Source organism: Lepisma saccharinum, chromosome 9 (genome assembly GCF_977018435.1).
Source record: "Lepisma saccharinum chromosome 9, izLepSacc3.1, whole genome shotgun sequence".
Lineage (NCBI taxonomy): Eukaryota > Metazoa > Arthropoda > Insecta > Zygentoma > Lepismatidae > Lepisma > Lepisma saccharinum.
This window is the reverse complement of record NC_139237.1, coordinates 82,480,997-82,501,772: the sequence shown is the minus strand read 5'-3', so window position 1 is coordinate 82,501,772 and position 20,776 is coordinate 82,480,997. Positions and strand designations below refer to the sequence as shown.

General features: G+C 38.6%; 1 protein-coding gene across 4 annotated transcripts in view; it reads right to left on the bottom strand.

The window, feature by feature from the left end:
• Lim1 (LIM homeobox 1) overlaps positions 1-20,776 on the bottom strand; it is a 182,293-nt gene that overhangs the window by 13,705 nt on the left and 147,812 nt on the right. For all 4 annotated transcript variants that reach the window (XM_083129155.1, XM_083129156.1, XM_083129158.1 and 1 more), the window contains exon 4: positions 13,282-13,552. In XM_083129155.1, coding sequence (XP_082985281.1) covers positions 13,282-13,552 — 271 coding nt within the window. The remainder of the gene's footprint in view (positions 1-13,281; positions 13,553-20,776) is intronic.

Sequence of the window (20,776 nt, the reverse complement as noted above, 5' to 3'; positions counted from 1 at the left end):
ACTGCATGATATTGTTACAAAATAAATATTAGTTTATACAACAAGTGAAATGTAAAGAACACACTAATAGTACGTACATAAATGCCGTGATTTAATGAAAACCTTTTAAAATTTAGTGAATGTATTAGTCAGCTAATCAAGGACAGAGTAGAGAGCACAAATTTATTAGTAAAATGCTATGTAACCGATAAAATATGATATTGTCTTTGCTATTTACTCTTCGCGAGTATCCAGTTATCGTCTTAATCAAATCATCATTCATCCTCATTGTCAGAATTAGCCAAACGTTACCCAAATATAAGAAAAAACAAAAAGTACTCATTATTTATTTGCACCCATCTAATTGTTCTTGCTATCTGCGAAATTCCAGACTGACACTTTAGAAGCAATTTTATTTATATTTTGTCCCCTTTGTAGATGATTCATGAAACGCACAGAGAATCAATGAATACAATGAAAACATATCATTAATAAAATATAACCCATGAAATTTACAAGAGGTAGTGTTTCGTCTTGAATAGCAAAATTTCTCCAAATGTGGTAACAGACTGACACAATTGGCAACCTATGATTTTCTGAATCACAGTGGAATAGTGCTTGAAGTGATATTTGACAGACAAATTTTAGAGTTTAGAAACAAGCAATCTAAAGATGTTCTCCTTTAAAACAATGTAACAACACTGTTATATAATTTTGACCGTCAAGGTTGACATTTTTCTGTGATTGGTCAGCTATGACTTCTCAATAATAATAAATTAAAATAATTTGTTTCTGTACTTGAGGTACAGGAAGTTAAACCTCTCCTAGTTCTTCTCTACATGTGTAGCTGTGAGTTGATGTATAATGTGGAAATCGTAGCCCCATAATGCCTCTTTAATAATGAGAAAAAACATCACAAATTTTCACATTTTCGCAAGGATGTTTGAAGATGCAATCATTCTGTGCGCAAATGTGCAACCTGCTTAAATATCAGGGCGACAGTGCGAGCGCAAACAAAGGGGGATAACTGCACAAACAGCGCTCCGTGTTTTTGCTTCAGGAGCTCCAGTTGAAAAACAAACTGCGACCAAGTCGCGAGTGGTTTCCCTCGCGTTCAAATTTGGGGGGCAAAAAAACAAAAAAAGAAAAAAGAAAAATGGCGTTTCTGTTCTTGTTTACGCACGGCAAACGTTGTAATCCGAAAGTGGTTTTGCTGAGATTCACTCAGAACGCTGAATATTATCATTGTTGTTTATGTTTCTCCTCGCGTGGTGACAGTCGCCGGCGACGGAAGCGGAGGGGCATGGGAGCTGTCCCCTCCTGCAATGTAAAAACTAGTAACTAATTGTTCGTTTTGATTTCTGGGGTCCAAAGTTCAACCTCATTTTGTGAATGTGTAGGCCTGTATATAAAAGAGGAGAAGGTCTAAATATGGGCGAAGCTTTAAATATGGGCTCTTGAGTTATCAGCGCTCCCGGGTGCTGCAGCTTGGCAGAGGCTATGGGAACTGGTTATCTGTCAAGGACAAAGGTTGCGTCGCCAATTCGCAAGATAAAGTGGTGGTTAGTTTCGGCCTTGGACCCTGTTATAGAATTACGACTTCCGAAAACTTCTTTGAGGTATGTTTTAACTCAGCGTTTCCTGAATTCTCATCTGCTTTGTATAGGTTATGATATTAGCGGTACATAAAACAAATATGGGCTTTTATAATGCCATGATTTGTTTGTTAAATATGTACCACAGAGAGCGAAAACAAATTGAAGAAGAAAAATAGCGTGGTGGTCTAAATATGAGGTCTAATGTTGAGATCAGATTTTCAACAAATATTTGGATGTTTTTTCTTAATTTCAATTTTTCCCATTCCGCGTGATTTTCAAAACAACAGATTAGTCATAAATATGAATTTTATAATGTTTTAGCGATTTTAATTGCTTTTTGTGATATTTCCACTAGTAGCCCATATTTAGACCACAATTTTCAAATACATTATTTTACCATTTTTTGGAAATTGTTTTTTTTTTTATAAGAGAAATGGAGACCTTTTATACTTTAGCATGCTATTAGATTTTAGTATATATTTCATAGATATGCATTTTAAAGGCAGGTGCTTGATATATTAATTTGTTTTCTCCCAAAATGACAAAATACAAAAGGGGGGCCCATATTTAGACCTTTTCCTCTATTAGGTCTGAGGCGATGCCTATGTAGCAGTATCGGAAATTATCGGTTCAATTTTATTTGCCGGTATATTTCCAACGTTTTTATCGTTCGCGGAGTCCGCAAAAATGAAGCTCTCACTTTCAGGGAGCCTGGAAGTTATACAAAATTACAAGTCTCCTTTGATTTTGTACCCATGTTATGTGAAGAAACAAACTGAATTTTGTGATTACACAGTAGGTATTTTTTTATATATATATATTGATGTATTAATACAGGGTAGAATCGATCAGTAATTGTAAATAATATTATTAATATCAGTGAGATGATGATGCTGATTCTGGAGTTAGCAATCTGATTTCTTATGAGTTGGCAACATGATATCCTATGAGTTGGCAACCTGATTTGCTAAGAGTTGGCAACCTGATTTCGTATGAGTTGGCAACCTAATTTCTTAGGAGTTGGTCGGACACGTGACAGTGAGATAGCCCAGATCTTGGACACAGTATATTGCAACGTCCACCCAAGCAGTGCTCAGCACCACGGCGCAGGAGTACTGGTACTGGCTGCTTTCAACACGCTAAACACTGCAGTTGGGTGGTCGGCAAAAGTTTACCCATATGTGCTGATTCAGTCGTAGTACAAAGTCTCAGAAATATCTCAGGGCTTGCTGGGTGTAAAGAAAGAGTAAACCAGTTTTATATATAGATGTAACAGTTTATTATAATCCTATCACAAGTATGTCCGTTAGCACACTTTCACACGTGTCTTTACCTTTACCCTTACCACTCACGTGCATTTACCTGTACCACCTTTAGACTCGAAGAGATAAGGGGGAGCAGGGAACATCCAATTAATTCCTCGCAGTGAGGCGCCAATAAGGAGTATGGGGACCTAATTTTATTTAGGGCCTGGCCGCCGCAGTCGTCACGGGTTCCCCTGAAAAAGAGAGTAGGTTGTCTGGAAACCCAACTCCACACTACTCTGGCGGGGTGCCGCAGGTTGATAGGGGAAGGAAACCTCTCGCAACAAGCGGAGCGGGTGCTCTCACTCTAAAGTGGAGTTGTTCTCTCTCGCCAATAAGCGGAGTGGGTCCTCTCACTCTAAAGTGGAGCTGTTCTCTCTCGCCAATAAGCGGAGTGGGGTATCTCTCACTCGAAAGTGGAGTGGGTTCTCTTGCCAAAGGCAGAGTTCAACCTCTCTCTCGCTGGAAGGCGGAGTGCGGCTTCTCTTGGGTGCTTGGCCTCTCGCAAGAGCGGAGTGCAACTTCCTTCCTTCCTTAGGATGCTTGGACTCTCGCAAGAGCGGAGTGATCCTTCTTCCAGGTCCGTTGGTAAGAGAGATCCTATCGTGAGCCGACCTGAAAGCCAACTGAACTGCGGGCCTCGCTGCGCTGGCTTTATACTCGCGGTGGCGCATGGGTGGTGAAAATAGTAACTACAAAGTACGCGTTGCTAACTCATTTTTTTACATATTGCAACCTTCGTACTGAGAATCATCCAAGAAGTAACATTAAGAAAACACTAGTGGGAAAATCACTAGTTGCACGTGTCAATATAAACTAAAGCTGTGTGCATTCAGACAATACAATTAATAATGAGCCTCGTAGGACTCTGCAATCCTAAACATAGAGTTGAACAGTGTAAATGACAATAAATGATAACATTCACCAAATACAACGACCACGCAAGGTCTAATAATGAGCGAAGTTAATAAACGTAGAGGTGGACCCGTTAACATTTACAGAATACAGCGACCAGGCAGGGTCAAATAATAATAAGCGAAACTAATAACCGTAGAGGTGGATCCGTTAACACATTTAAACATTTAGCATGCATTCTTTATCCATCCATCTTAACAAAATATAATATTGCGACCGCGCAGGGTCGTTAAATGTGGCGACCACGCAGGGTCGTTACAATATACGCCAATGATGTATATCCGTGTGTGTGTGTGCGTGTGCGCATGTGTATGGGCCATTTCATTTCAGAAGAGGACGCATTTGTTAAAATCAAAATTGCATAAACTGGCACTGCCAATACAAAAGTAATATTCATGAAATAATTTTGATTTTTTTAAAGAAAATTATGATTTTTTTCAGTATACTTTTAACATGTTTTAAAAACATGTACAATGCTAGATAAGCTCTAGGAGCCATTACATCGTTTTTCACTCACTTTAAACAGTTTTCACTTCGTCATAAAGATTTCCAAGTGAAGTAATCTGTATCAGAATGTAATATAATATGTTCACGGTTGTTTGCAGAATTGTTTTGGATTGGGGGAGGGATATTGTAGACAAAATACAATAATGTTTGCGTTTAACTACTAAAAAACGAGATTTTTTTTAACTACAGCATCATGCACCTGTCAAATTATTCAAGAGGATACAGTTCAGAGCAAAGTATTCAGGTGGTACTGTACCCCTCTCGAAAATCTGGAGGGTACAATGCACTCCTGTCCTGTAGGATACCTCTCGTTCCTGCGGCAGCGATTCCACTGATGTCTCACTTGAGTCAAGATGTGACTTTCTCTTTTGTAGATATGCCCGGTAATGGTATTTTGCTTTTCCACATTCATTCGGCAACCTGCAATAAGCCAGCCAGAGAGCGCTTTAGGGATATAGGGTTAAGCCTAATCATATAGGCTTCAGTGGACATGTTCTTCTATTATAAGTACAACAACGAAGGCCTTCTTTAGAATTCCCACCTCACCTTCATCGCCCTACAATGTTATTTTTCTTTAAAATGTGCACAGGGGACTGAATCTGCAGTTTAAAGTTAGATACGAACCACTATGTGCCTCGAGCCGTGTATCCAACCCGGGCACCCATACTGATTACTAGGGAGCGGAAGTTGAAATGTCATATTTTTTCTGACATCTCGGACACGATGCCCATTAAATATACACAATATTATACTTCGTCTAGAACCCAAAAAAGGTAATTTTAAAGTGCATTTTTTTTTGCATTTTTTGCCAATTTTCAGGTTTTAGGTCATTTTCCCCGATTTTCGGCATTTTCCCGTCATTTCTCGCAATATTCTGTGTATTGTTTCGTCATATTTTGTCAATTCTTTCATTTTGGTAATATTCTTGAGTCTTTTCACCAAGATGAACGTAGGCCTATATATATATATATATATATATATATATGTATATATATATATATATATATGTATATATATGTATGTATATATATATATATATATATATATATATCGCAGGATTTATTTTTTTTACAGTGCCACAGAAACACACCACACTACATCACCAGGCAAAGATGTGGGAAATTAACGCATTTTACACCAATTCATTCAGTGTATATCTATGACTTTTTCATAAAATTATTTTAAAATTATTCGGTTGTATCCATTGGAAATCCTCGTTGCTGGTATCATTTGGTGCCTTTTTTTTTTAAAAAAAAAAGCAAGATTGCATTTTGTTTAATTTCCTTTTCATTTTAATTTTTAACCTGAAACTAACAAATTTAATGGTCATTTTTTGCATTTTTACGTAATTTTTTCCCATTTTTTAGGACATTCTATAGGTCATATACCTATATTTTTTAGATCATCAACTTCCGCTCCCTACTGATTACAAAGCGACGGCGTTACCACTAAGACATCAGGGTGGTAATTGTTTTTAGGCCTTTTAGACCCGAGCCGTAGATACAATATACAAGACAAATATAGATAAAAAGAAGAATAGTACATGTTTTTTTCTTAAATATCGCCAAGATCTGTGGGCACCACGTGACCTTCTTTGAAACGAATAAAAGCAAGTAGAAGGCCAAGCCCCCCCCCCCCCTTCCGCCCCCACGACGAAAAAAAAAAGCTGCGGCATTGGCACAGAAAACAGCGTGTCGTTACGCATATCACAACACAGAGAAAAAAACAATGCTGTTTCGTTTTGGATCGTTTGATCCATTTGTATACACATGCTACGCGCAAGACGAAACGGTACCAAATGCAAATAAAAGAAAAAAAGAACGAAATGAAAGAAGCACAACAAAAGCACGTAGGCTTATATTGACGGGAGAGGGCGTGCTGCTCGCATGACGCCCTAAGGATTGCTGTTTTCGCGCTGTTGCTGATCTGCTGTGACACTAACAGTCACACTGCAACTCACGCAATCGAACCGTGTATCGATCTCGCAGCGAGAGTTGCAATCGAAGTTAAGTATCGAAGGCGGGGAAACGTCAACCCTGAAGGCATAATCAATCATCGTATTCTTTCGTTCGGTCCTTAATAACAATGGTAATTTTCGCTGGGAATTATCGATATATCTAAGTTCGAATCTTATTTCATTTTGTTTCAAATTGCTTGTCTGCTTCTTTAAGTTAGTCGTGACGTTGACGTGGATGATGGTCGGGATTCAATCCCGAAACCCAAAACGCTCGGCCTTGAAGGCAGTGGTCGGGATTCAATCCCGGAACTCAAAACATTTGGTCATGGACACTATGGCCGGGATTCAATCCAGGAACTCAAAACACTTGGTCATGGACACTATGGCCGGGATTCAATCCCGAAACTCAAAACACTTTTCATGGACACTGTGGCCGGGATTCAATCCAGGAAGTGAAAACACTCGGACGTGGAGACAGTGATCGGGATTTGATGCCGGAACTCAAAACATTCGGCATTGGAGGCTGTGGTCGGGATTCAAGCCCGAAACTCAAAACATTTGTCATGGGCACTGTGGCCGGGATTCAATCCAGGAAGTGAAAACACTCGGACGTGGAGACAGTGATCGGGATTCGATGCCGGACCTCAAAACATTCGGCATTGGAGGCTGTGGTCGGGATTCAAGCCCGAAACTCAAAACATTTGTCATGGGCACTGTGGCCGGGATTCAATCCCGAAACTCAAAACATTTGTCATGGGCACTGTGGCCGGGATTCAATCCCGGAACTCAAAACATTTGTCATGGACACTGTGGCCGGGATTCAATCCCGGAACTCAAAGCACTATGCCATTGAGTCAGCAGGTTTTTCCACGTTTTTAAGACTCAGTTGGACCTTTGTCCGGATGCCAGCGAAGCCGTTTCGAAATTTTATATTCTTTCGAAAAACTGCATTATGTTCCAAATTCTGAAATTGCATCTGCTTTGAATTCCTTCATGTGAATCTACGTCTGGTGTACTCTCGAGGTCTGCACGCAATAATTTCGTAACTATATAGCATAATAAACCATTGCGAATATCTACACAACAGCGAAAGCAAAGTTCACGTTGATTCACGTGAATGTTCTATAGGGAAATCTAAGCAGATGTAATTTTTCAGCTGCTTTTAGAATGGAGAGGACATTTGGAAAACGGCCTCGATGTTGTCAGCCACAGGCCCAGCCGAGTCTTAAAAACTTAGAGGAACCTACTGCCTTCATGGCCGCGTGTGATTTGAGTTCCGGGATTGAATCTCGGAGTAAGCTCACAAGTAAATCGGGACTGTACTTAACTAACCCGAAGCCTTTTAAGTAGAACGTAAGACTATTAACCATTACGCTATCATAGTTGTCAATACTGAAACGAATTTGGAATGTTTTTACCGTGAAAATTAAAGGAATTGCACCCGTAATATTACAGAAATTTCACTGTTTCAGTTTCACATAAACTAGTTTAAGTGAAAATGACATTTCACCGTAATCGTCAGCAACTGTGACTATACTTATTTTGAACAAATTCTCACTGTACCAATAGAAACAATAAGTTACTCGTTTCAAGAAAATTGTTGATTTATTTATTGTCAATACCAGCGAAAGATAAGTTGAATTCATTGCCTTCAATTTGATTCTAGTTCCGGTCAAGATACTGTAGCCCGAACCTACGGTGGATCATAGTAGATTTTACGGTGTTTTCACTGTAAACTTGTGTAAATTTCTTTACAGTGCAAGACTGTACTTAAAGAACGGAAAATGCATGAAAATATGTCTAAATATAGGACTAATTGCTAAAAAGATAAGGGATAAATCCATCGTCCCATACAAAATTCTTTAGCACGCTGATGCTCAATTATTTCAGTTATTAGTATTTGTGTGCTAATAAGTTATGACGAAATGAAAATGTTCATTAAAATATTAGCATCGCTTCGCGGTTTTCCTCAGATGAATGAAACATAAGTTAAAAATTTCCATTATAATGGAATGTCTTTGCGATGAATATGTTTATGGAGTTATTAAAAGAAAAATGAAATCTGAATGAATTTTATGCATAAGTTGCTTTTCTATTAAAACATTAAAAAAAAACTATCTTCTACAATTCAAAGCCGATTAATTAAAAAAATTGCTGTGTTAAAAAGAAACACTAAAGAACATAATTAGTGCACAATGGTGTTGAAAGCTGTATTCGAGTTGAGGTGCCGTATTTCATGATGAGTCTTTGGTGGAAAAATAGCACGTCCCTAGATCATTGAAAACACGGGCGTATCTTGAGACCTAACTTTATGGGGGGGGCAGAATCGAAAAGTTTAATATCCCATAAAAATACCGCCAATGGCCCTTTTGGTAAATATCTATTACATTTGCGAAATCATAAAATATATTCATTGCTTTGTACCTCAGGTTGCACGAACTTAACAAAAAAATTTAATAAACCTGAAAATTTTGGGAGGCAGGTGCCCATTACCCCCGCCGAGCTACGCCTATGATTGAAAACTATCTTAATTTCATACTGGGAGACTCGTTGATCTGTTTCGATTATGAGAATCACCCCCAAAATCATAATTTGAGATCGTTTTAAGTTACAATTTCGACTTTTCACCTCTCTCCGTATCAATTTCTTTCCTTACAGTAAATTCTGTTTTTTTTTTTTTGTTGTTGTTTTGTTTTCTTTAAGGACAATCGCCTTGTTGCATCAAAGTTCACATTTTATATTACAGTACTTTAATGAAGGGAGCTTTCAACTTAATCAACAGATGGCAGCACGCTCTCTCCAACTCTGAAATGAATAGACTTTACAAGTCTGCTGTCAAGTCCTCAATGCCGGAATGCAGTTTTTTAAACAATAGAACTTTCGAACTAGACTTAGCTTCATATCACGCGTATCTTTTGTGTGCGTATTGGTTGCGTCAGGAGTTGATCTCGAGCACAATGCTGACATTAATAGACCATTGCATGCCCAGAGGACGCAAGACAACCGATTGTAGGCGTGGTTAAATCCATCCGAGAGATGGCGTTAGTGTGGCCATGATGGATGTGCTAGTCTTTGCAGGTAAACTCTGCCACAACGACCCAAGATAACATGAAGAGATAGCTTCAAAGTGGCGATAGCAAGCTACGGGGCGAGGCTGTTGAAGTCTACACGTCATAACACAATCACGATTCCCTGCTGTCCGGATTTTCATACTAGTACCCCACGGGGAGTCGATCTTCTTTTTTTTTCTTTACTCTTCCCTCCCCCTTTGGGAAACCACTAGATGCAAATACTGTGTACTTATCTTCTCGCTGGCTACAGTCAGTCAAACTGACTTCGAGGGGAGGTTTAAATAAATTCGTCCTATCAGAGAGCCGGTTCGTCTGTTGTACCAAAAAAAAGTGAAGGAGAGTCACTGCGGGGGGTGAGACAGGAGGGGGAAGTGATGAAACATATTCTTTTCATCAGGGTCTGTTTAAATGAGTGTGCCTATCGTGTTCAAGCAGGGTTGAGGTTTATGCATGCTTCAGCTGTGAATTCATAGTAGGCAATTGTTCGTTGTGGAAAATTAAGCAGGAATAACATAAATGTTACATTTGTTTACACGCAACAACAAGTAAGTTTTGTCATAATTGTACCCGATGACGGCTACAGGATGTACCGAAAATGGCATCCCACAATCTAAATATATAAAAGAGTTTGTAATTCACTGACTAATCAAGTCACACACAAAAAGAAAGTAAAGCTTTTGTGCACGATGTTCTGCTTTTGTTTTGTGAAAATCTGGTCACCCTAGCAAATTCACATCGGACGATGATGTGAGTGTATTCTGAAATCTACGGCCTTCCCGATGGCGTAATGGTAACGTCGTCGCCTTGTAATCAAGAGATCGCGAACTCGATATCTGATTAACGTACATAGTGGTTCGGATCATACTTTAAACTTTAGATCCAGTTCCAATTTGCCTATCTGTGCATAAAGTGAATTAAAAAACTCAATACTCGGACATTAAGAAATCTCATTAGTAGTTTTGTTCTTTCGTTTTGTCAGATTTTTTTTTCCGAGGGGGCTGGAATTGTAAAACTAAAGAGCTCTCTGGCTGGCTTATTGCCGGTTGCCGAATGAATGTCTAAAATCAAATCATGATTACCGGACAGACCTACGAAAGAGAGAGAGACGAAATTTGACACCAGAGCGCAGCCGTGACGAACTTTTAAAAAAATCAAGTAGGCATGCACGAAAAAAAAGAAGGGTTCACACCAAGCAGATTGCTGTAACTGTGAGAAAAATGGCCTCACACTTGACAACCAGTAGATTTTTTTTTACAACTCCGATTCCCCTTTTCTTCTTTTTTGTCGCCGGGCTCAGAAATAGAAATATGTCGTCGCTATCGCCCCACTCGTCAGTGCCTCCGCCTCCCCGCAGACGTCTCAGTTCTGCTCCATACCTTTTCAATGAGGCAGTCACTTCTCCTCTAATGAGGACGGGGCCACCGTAATGACATCTGAGACTCTATCTGAGGAGCGCTAAAAGTCCTCTGCGCCCCCAAGCGGCAGAACTTGAAAACACCATTCCACATAGCACGCCGTCTCTCTTTCTCTATGCATCCCACCCCATCGTCTCTCTCACACACAGAGAGAGATCTCTGCCTCTCTCCCAGGTCCAGGGTGATTAAAATTTAGAGGGAATTTGCAGGTCCTGGGAAAACCACGTTAATGATTCATTGTTGTGTTCCCAGCGTGGACGAAATTATTATTTATGGAGGCAACAATTGTGGCATGAATTTTTCACTGTCTCTCCCCGCTCGTGTTTCGCATTTCGTACTTACAACTTTACACCAGACTCATTAATTTTGATTTAACCTTCTAAATTAGGCGATTTCTCGTTCGTCCCTTGCTTGTCGCAAAAAATAATCTAACTTTAGTAATTTTTTTTGGTACAACAAAGCCCCGAATTTAATTGCACTGTGATTGGTTCTCTCTTTTTTTAAAGTCTATGCGCATACACCATCGCACAACACGATATATTATTAATAACAGTAATAATATTTCCCTAATTTTTGGAATATGCAATTTTATTCCAAACTAAACTGAAAATGTAAAGGTTGACCCATAAGTCAGTTGCCACTCTGTGTTTTACAACTGGCCCAAGTTCAGATTGTTTAATTCTTATTTATACCAATACCTACTGCGTGTTTTCCGGATAATAAAACTCCATTCTGTATACTCCAATGTGCGTAATTTTTTGTGAGCAACCATTCGTTTACTTTTGTCTTGGGTACGGACTGCTGCTGCCATCTACCTCACGGTGCGAAGAGGTTTTCTGACTTTCGCGTCTCTCAAATGCTTTCAACGCAGTATCTAGTCTCAAGCACGACACCCCTTCGAGCCTCGCCTGAAAATTCGCCAGTATTCCGTGTTCAAGACGAGACGACGAACCACATGCTTTTAGTAATCGTTAACATTTGTGTAGAAGATAGATTATGGAACATCCAGAATGTTACAATATCTTTGTACGTCGATGTTCAATTGTTTTGTTGATTCAAGATAGATTATGAAACATCCAGAATGTTATAATATCTTTGTATATCTCGATGTTCAATTGTTTTCTTGAATCCGTTGTCATGGATGAAGTTGTGTAAAGTTATACGTTTTTCCAGACATGGATTAAATTGTTGTTTTATAATATCGAACCCTCGTACATTATTATATTACCGTGGTTGGTAATACAGCAAGTTGGCGACTATGTATGGGATTCAAGGACAAATTCCGGAATCATTCGATGTAGAAAAAGGTAATATTGATTCCTATTTGGAACGGTTTAAAAACATTCGTGTGTCTATTAGCATTACCAAGGGAAGCAAATCTAATTTTATTGCATTCTATGGAGGAAATTTATATGATATTTGGAAAGAATTAGTTACTCCAGATTCTGTTGCTAGAAAAACATATGAAGATATAAAAAAAAACATATCGTTGGATCATATTCAACCTAAGCATAATTTAGCGCCAGAAAGGTACAGTTTTCATCTTCACCAACAAGAGTTATGTCAACCTGTGTCAGAATATATAGTTTTTCTTAAATATGCAGTTACTAAATTGTAACTTTGGAGCATTCTTAAATGATATACTACGAGATCTGTTTGGAGTTAACAGTGAGGTTACCAGGAAGAAGTTGTTATCCATATTCGCCGTGAATATGGAAATGGTTGAGAAGGATACGAGGCTTTTCCACTAAGAACAAGCTTTTGTTAACGATTATAATGTACATACGGTTCATGAAAGTAAGGTCAAACCTTTCCGAGCTTTTTCCAGTAGGAAAATTAACTTTAATCAACCTGCAAAGAGCACACTTCATGAAACACGGGGAACTTCAAGTCAATGGATTTGTTAGAAGTGTAGAAAGACACGTGAAAGAGGAATATATATGTTATAAAGCAGGTTAGATGTAATAATTGCGCACGTTCGAAATAAACCGGCAGATAATACCTTATCAAGTTTTCGATTCAAGAATCGAACAGTTGTTTAAGTACTTTGTCTTCCGAAAGACTGTAAAGATTCTGTTGAGCTTAATGTAGAAAAATAACAATAAATATAAGTGATACTTTCACGCGAGCCTTTGCAAACTTTTAAGTTACCGTTGTACAATTTTAGAGTTACCAAAATTTAGTAGAAGCTACCAAATGTTCTGCGTATGGTTACAAGAAGCTTAACCGAATGTGTTAATTGAAACAAATCAGTTCCTTTTTTCCCTCTGTGGAAGTTCCTGGTTAGGAATGGGTGTATAATCGTGCTTGTTCTTTCATACCATTTCGTAAGTTCATCATTCATCCGCATCGTCGCTATTCGCCGAAGATTGAGAAAAGTGACGTAAATAAAAGAAAATAGAAATATAAAAAGATTTCCGTGAAAAATTTGTGTTATTCACCGAACGTCCCTTTTCGCATAAAATTTGGTCCAAATTTCCCTAAATCTGGCAATACTGGCACTGCACAAACAAAAGAAAAACGAAATGCGCAAACCTGGTTGTGAGAAACCCAAGGGTTGTCCTGGACCCGGCTGCTGCGCTGGACCGGGGAAGAATTCGTGGAATCCCTGTCCCGCGTAGCCGAACTCCGCAAACTTCCCGTCGGCGAAGTATGGGAAACCGGGTCCCGGGCCTTCCTCCAGGCTTGGACTCATGTTCATGGGGAATCCCCTCATTTTCCGGGAACTCCCGAAGAAAGGTCCTCGACCCATCGACGTTAGCTGCTTCAACCTCCTCTCTTTACTTCGCTTGTTCTGGAACCAGACCTGCAACGAGAACAACATAGGGGAAATCTATCATCGACAAGACTGTACAGAAGTAACAAGTTACTTGTAACTTAATTACAAGTATCAGTTACTTTTTTGAATAATTATAATTGTAACTAAAGTAAATAGCTGTAATTGTAACAGTGTTACTTTTTTGCAATAAAAGTAACGTTATCAACAGTTAGTTACTTCTACAGATACTTTGCAACACTTAAATTGTGAACTTGACAATTGAAAATAATTGAACAAGTAACAGACTTTGTATATTTGGGAGGTCAAATACCAACAAAATGTTGAGAAAAATTTAGTATGGAATTTTGAAAAAAAAATTGGAAAACGAACGAGAAATTCAAAATTGGATACCATAACATAATTTCAAAAGCTGCTCGTTCATATGTTGGACTCTTCGTCAACATGATAAAACCAGAATAAATTGCTCACACATGAGATTTTTGCAGTCTTTAATAGAAGTAGCCTTAAGAGAAAAATCCGACATAAATGGTAGCAATGGTGGTCTTTCATTAGGCCGACGGTGCTGCAAACAAAGCTCGAACCTCGTTTCCAATTAATACATAGCAAGTACGAATACCTCCCGGCCATAAATAACGAGCATTTTCTTTACAAAAGTCGTAATTGACGCAATACCAAAGAAAGAAATATACGCTTTACCCTATATCACAGCGAAAAAGTTTTTTTAGATATAAAAACAGCCAAAACGATTCGTCGAGCATCACTGCCACAATGTCACGTGGGCAAATAGCATCCACCGTGGCATCAATAAAAAGTTCCATTAAAAAACAATCGGCAGATGACGTCACATTATGATCGCATTCCATTGGTGGCCGAGGCGTGTATATCTTATCGACGGTAGCGGGTTATAGCCAATTGAATTTGCGCTGTTTGACAGGCAGTTAAATTATCGCCAGTGTGAGGCGAAGAAAGCAAGAATGTGTTAAAAAGGTTACTAGGATGGAAAAACTCGGGGATAAAAAAGTGCGAAAACGAAAACTTATCGAGCTGGATGCAGGTTATACTTTATGCTGACGACGCACGACTACTCACACACACACTCAGACACAAGGTGACACTGTACGACACCTAAAAGGAGCCTCAAGGCTGGCGTTTTACGTTGTCGCCTTGTAATCAAGGGACTCCGGGTTCGATCCCCGTGCCTTCTACTTTAAACTGTAGGTAGAGTGCCGGTTAGCCTATTTGCGCAAAGGGTAGTTGAAGTCCAGGAATTGTAAATAAATTCAATTACGGTCCGAGATAAAAGATCAGCAAGCGTAAATGGGTTCTGACCCGTAACGAACCTTTTTTTTTTTTATTATTACAGTGATTCAATTCGGTCTTGGGCCCCCTTTTTCCGGATCAATTTAAAAACGGTCCAACTTCGGTACTGAAATGAAGCGGGACGCATTTAAATTGTTCGAGACAAAAGGTTCTCCACTGGACCAACGGGGCCGTTTTCGAAATATTCTCTCCTTTCGAAAAACCGCTATGGTATTCCAAATTCTGAAAAAAAAATACATCCGCTTAGAATTTCTTCTAGACAACAACCGGAATTTTTGTGTGGTTTCCTTTCGCTGTTGCCTAAATATCCGCAATAGTCTCATGACTACGTAAACCTATTTTCCATCACAGATATCTAGACGACAGCGAAATCAAGCTATACAAAAATTCACGTTAATTCTGTGGAAGGAATTCTAAGCAAGTGTAAGTTTTCAGCATTTTTATATAATTAGCTGAAGCTGTGCAAAGGCCCAGCGAAGCTTTGAAACAAACTTGGACTGGACAAGTTGTTGTTGGTATATAGCAACAACACATAAAGTCAAGAGATGAAACACTGCGTGTACAATGTTTTGTTAGTCTGTGACCAGATTTTTCTTGTAGCTATCAATAGTCTGTGTATTTTGTCTTCATCCAGAACAGCGTATGCAGCTGATACGCATGTATGTGATGATTCTGTCATTCTATTTTACATGTGCGAAATAAAGGCACTTCTCACAAGAAGGTGAACTTTCATTGTATAAAAATTGACTAATATAACAACAGTTCTCAGGCCTCCCCGATGGCGCAGTGGTAGCGTCCTCGACTTGTAATCAAGGGGTCCCGGGTTCGATACCCGGTGGAGGTACATAGTGGTTCTGATCCCACTTTAAACTGTAGGTCCAGTCCCGATTAGCCTTACTGTGCATAAAGTGGACTTAAAACATCAAAACAATCAAACAACAAATCTCACAAGTGTCACGAGTGCAGATGTAATGGCGGCCGCGTGAGATGTAAACAGAGGATGTCTACTGTCTTATTTCCGTAGAATTTTTCCTAGCATAACCAATCAGAAGCAAGCTCTAGGTCACGAGTGCAGTTATAATGGCGGCCGCGTGAGATGCAAACAATGTATCACTTCGCATGTTTAAGAGCCGATAACTATTCAACCGAGAGGAATAACGTTTCGTATAAAATGTTTTTTAGGTACAAATCAATGGCAGTGCTTAAATACATACTTTACAGCGTATAGAGTACACGTGGAAAAAGATTTGACTTGTTTCAATTCTAAACGCCGTGCAGTAACTAAGTTGGTGTAACTCGGTGTGCCTTTCGTACTGTATATATTATCGCAATAGCTAACTGAATGTTACATGAAATGTTTCCATGTTAAATACTATCTGCTATAAGATTTTTGGAAGCATTTACATAGCATTTATTGTAGCAAATATATGTTAAAGGAAATGCTTGCGTCTAAAGCGGGTATAAAAAAAGTTACAGTAACTTTACTAGGATATCAACGGCTGCAATAGGAGGCCAGTGGTGTTACCGTAAAATTAACGGTTGTCTCACCGTAAGAAAAAAACAGTAACTGCAGCAACAACAAATGACAACATAAGCACATCGTTCATCTTTTATTTGTTTGCAACAAGTGCTCTATTGGCCCTACTGCAAACTTGGTTTTACTTGAATATGAACTTTCAATCATTTTTACGTAAAATATTTTGCATTTTAGTATCAATCTGCGCGCCTCACGATGACGTCGCCATATAGATGTGATGAAATGTTCTAAGAATGGAGGCAAGAATAAATACCGCTCTCGGCAAACACCACGGCGCAGTGGTTAGTGCTGGAATTCCGGGTTCGAATCCCAGACTGGACATGGGTGTTCTTTGTTAAGTGTCCCTTCATCAATTTCATCGTATCATCACTCATCCCTATCGTCGCGATAAGCCAAAGTGTCAGAAAAGCGACCTTCAATTCTCACAGAACCCGAAACGTGCGAATTGACTATATGTCGACTCCAATAAACTTCAAATAATGCATTTTTTTTTGTTGTGTCAAAATACACACAGAAATGCATAAAAGGATACTTGTGATGCACTAAAATGCATCAATTTTAAAGATCAGACACGATATTTCCAAAGATAAGATAAATATAACAAAAATGACACATTTAACTGAACTAATGTTGATGCATTTCTAGTTCTGTGTGTAACAAAAATCAATTGAAATGCTGTCCTCGGGAGCGCCCCAAGTAATTTTGCGTGCCTTAGAAGACCGTTGCCCTTGGTTTTAGAAACACTGGCGATTTCTAAATTGATCTAATTTTGTAGAATTTAGAATACAAGCAGAATCACTGGTGAGAACTTAAGTTGTGCCGGGAAAAGACCTGCAACCGATTGGATTCCAAGATACCAGTTGATTCCCCCTGTTTAGTTTTCATCCCCAGCCAACGAGGGGTTGTGGGGCTTATATCGAGGGTGGGGAGGGGCTATCAGAACGCAAGGATGTATCGATATTCTCCCCAACTCACTCCCCGCCACCAACCAGAGGGTGAAGGGGATTTTGTTCTTCTCCTTCGATAGCTTCGCTCCCTGACTCACCCATTGTTTGCAAGAAAGGTTCGAATCAGTTCCAGCAACCATAAATATTGATTTACATGCTTTTTTGTAAGAGTGGCCTTCTGGGCGGATCAAACACATCTGTGTGTGGCTATCCGGAATAACGTGGAGAAGAACGGGAAGAAACGTACGGTCAGGGACACTTCTGGGTTGTAATAACCCCATTGACTTTCAACGGAATCGTTACAACTCAGATCTGTTCGTGACTGTACTTGCCGCCTCGGTGGCCGAACGTGTTGAGTGGTCGGCTCATTATCTGCCGAGTTCGACTCCCGGATTACCATCCTCATCGTCGCGATTAGCCAAAAGTACAAGCAAAAATGCAAACATGTTAATTGACACGAAGCAGTGGATGAAAGCTGTAGCTCATGCGAACATCTAAATGCATCAGTTATTCAAGATGCACTAAAATTCATCAGGTTATTATAAATATTATTGATACTATACCAATCGACCCGTTAAAATATATAAATTTTAGAAATTTTCTTCCAAATAATAAAAAGTTGTTGTTTTTTAATTCTTAAATTACACTGATGAACAAATTCAAACTTTTTTTTGCTCCTTTGAACGAAAATAGGTGATTATTTATAATTCGACCCCACTGAATCCAAATCTGAAAGTAGAAATGCTGTATCACCTATCGTTTTCCCTGGATTTTCATTTTTTGTTTTTAATAAAAATTTAATTCCCTTTGTAATAATACATCGAAATTTGAAATTAGTTTTGTTTGTTTGCTCATGAAATAAGATTTAAATATTGAAGTGAATAACTATGAAATATAAAAAAATTAAAATATATATATAGGACCGATTTTGACTGTTCAATGAACAAATTTCATGCAAAAAAACGGGAAAAAAAACACATTTTTACTCGCATTTTCAAAATTTCTTTCTTGAACTCTGCCGTTTGTAACTCCCAGCAGAATCCTCTTCCTTGAGGTTCCAACTATAGTCTGCTAACATGTTCTGTACCGATTTTCCTGCATATCGTTTCTCCATGACAGAAATATCCTGGTGAAATCTCTCGCCGCATTCGTCACTAACCGCGCCCAAGTTAAGGGGGAAAAAGTCCAAATGCGAATGTAAAAAGTTGAATTTTCAAGGACATATTGCACCCCATGCGCTGATAACACTTCAACAAGTTCTTAACAAGTTCCTTGTAGTTGTCAGCTTTCACATTTCCAAGAAAATTACAGCATACTTGTCTCAAAGCTAACCAGGCACATTTCTCTTTTTCTGTTAGCAATTCCACAAAGTTGTCATCATGAATGATCTCACAGATTTGCGGCCCAATAAATATGCCTTCTTTTAACTTACTATCACTGAGTTTAGGAAATGTTTTTCTCAAGTACCCAAAACCCTCACAGTGTTTATCCAAAGCCTTAACCAAAATTTTCATCAGCCATAACTTTATATGCAACGGTGGTAACAAAATCTGGTCTTTCTCAAGTAGAGGGTGATTCCTAACACTCTTCTCTCTAGGACATAAGTTTTTTCGTATGGGCCAATCCACAATGTTGTAATGTTTATCTTCTGCCCGGCTGTCCCATTCGCAAAGAAAGCAACAAAATTTTGTAAACCCAGATTGCATGCCTAACAGTATACCAATCGTTTTGAGGTCTCCGCATATCTGCCAACCATATTTTTCATAATTTATCACTTTTAATATTGTATCCATACTTTCATATGTTTCCTTCATGATGGAAGAACAGGCAAGGGGTACTGATGGGTATATATTCCCATTATGCAACAATACTACTTTTAAACTATTCTTAGATGAATCTAAATATAGTCTCCACTTGTTTGGGTTGTGACTCCTTCCAAATTCTTGCGGAAGGCCTTCTACATCATTGCAGTAAGTTAACTCATTACTAACAGAAAAAAATGTGTCCGTGATTGTTGGCGTTTCCGATATGACACCTTAACACCATCATGTAATAAATTCCACCCTCTGAGACGAGAACCTAATAATTCCGCTTGAAATTTAGAAAGGTTGAGGTCTCTGACTAGATCATTTAGTTCGGATTGGGAAATAAAGTGAGGTATATTTGGATCAGGAAAATTTGGATCGGTGTTTGAATATGAGGATCCAGGTTCGTCATCTGGAGAAGCACTGCTTGGTTCTGTTTCATCCACTGTCCATTCTTTAGGAGGCTTAGGAATTGGTATAAAATCATGACTTGTAGGTTTCTTGGCTGAAGGAACATCAGGATAAAATGTAGAATGTTTTGATTTAGAACTATATCCCACTATGTTTGTTAAACAGAAGTAACAATCCGTAGTATGATCTTTCTGTTCTGTCCATATTACAGGGTTTCCGAAGGGCATTGATTTGTGAGTGCCATTAAGCCAACCACGTAAAGTTCTCGAACAATTACAACAAATTTTACCTGGTGCCCAGCTTTCTGCCTCCTCTACTTTACTTCCAAAATACAACTCATATGCTTTTTTCACTATAGGAGTGATAGTATTTCTCTGTGACTTCGGAGTAAATTCCCCGCAAACATAACAAAACAAGTTCGGGTTATTCACACATTTGCGTGACATGGCAAACTCATTGATTGACTTATAATATATTTCTTTAAAAAAACAATTGTGAATGCTCTTATCGTTTTGTTAAAATACAACTTACACTTCACTTCACTATACAATATTACATTCACAATTTCACGAACATACACAAACATAAAATACGGCTACTCGCGAAGTTATCGGAAAGGAAGTTAAGACTCGACTAACCCACAAAAGAACAAATTTTAACAGAGAAACAGGAAATTTCTCTACTGCCAGATGTTTCCTCCACGAAATATTAAGTGCGAGTCATAAACACACAAGGTCGCTGAAAAGTTCTTATCCATTTGCTAGGAACCAAACGTTAAGCCGTATGCGGAGCAGGGTGCGGAGACCTGAAACCATAAAATTATAAAATTTGGGTGTTCTGCAAAAAACTTAGGTGATACAGGAAAACGGATGCGATATTCGTTATCAGCACATCTGAATACATAAAGATCACTTAGTTTTATTTAAAGGAGTATTTCATTGTTTATCAGTGTTATCATTCTAGACTGTTCAGAAAAAAGCACTTATGTCAAAAAAAATTGGTTATTTACGCTTGTTATTCTAATAGAAAACATTACTGTCATGATATAAATATTGGATTAACACTGTTTAGAATGCCCTATGTAAAATTATACATATAATACCTTCCATAATTGATTCAGTGTGACTTAAATGAAAGTAAAAGAAAATCGCAGTTTGTGACTTATGTGCCTTTTCTCCCGAACACCTTAGAATAGTCTTTCCTCATGTTTAAAATAAGGTTCTCTTTTGCT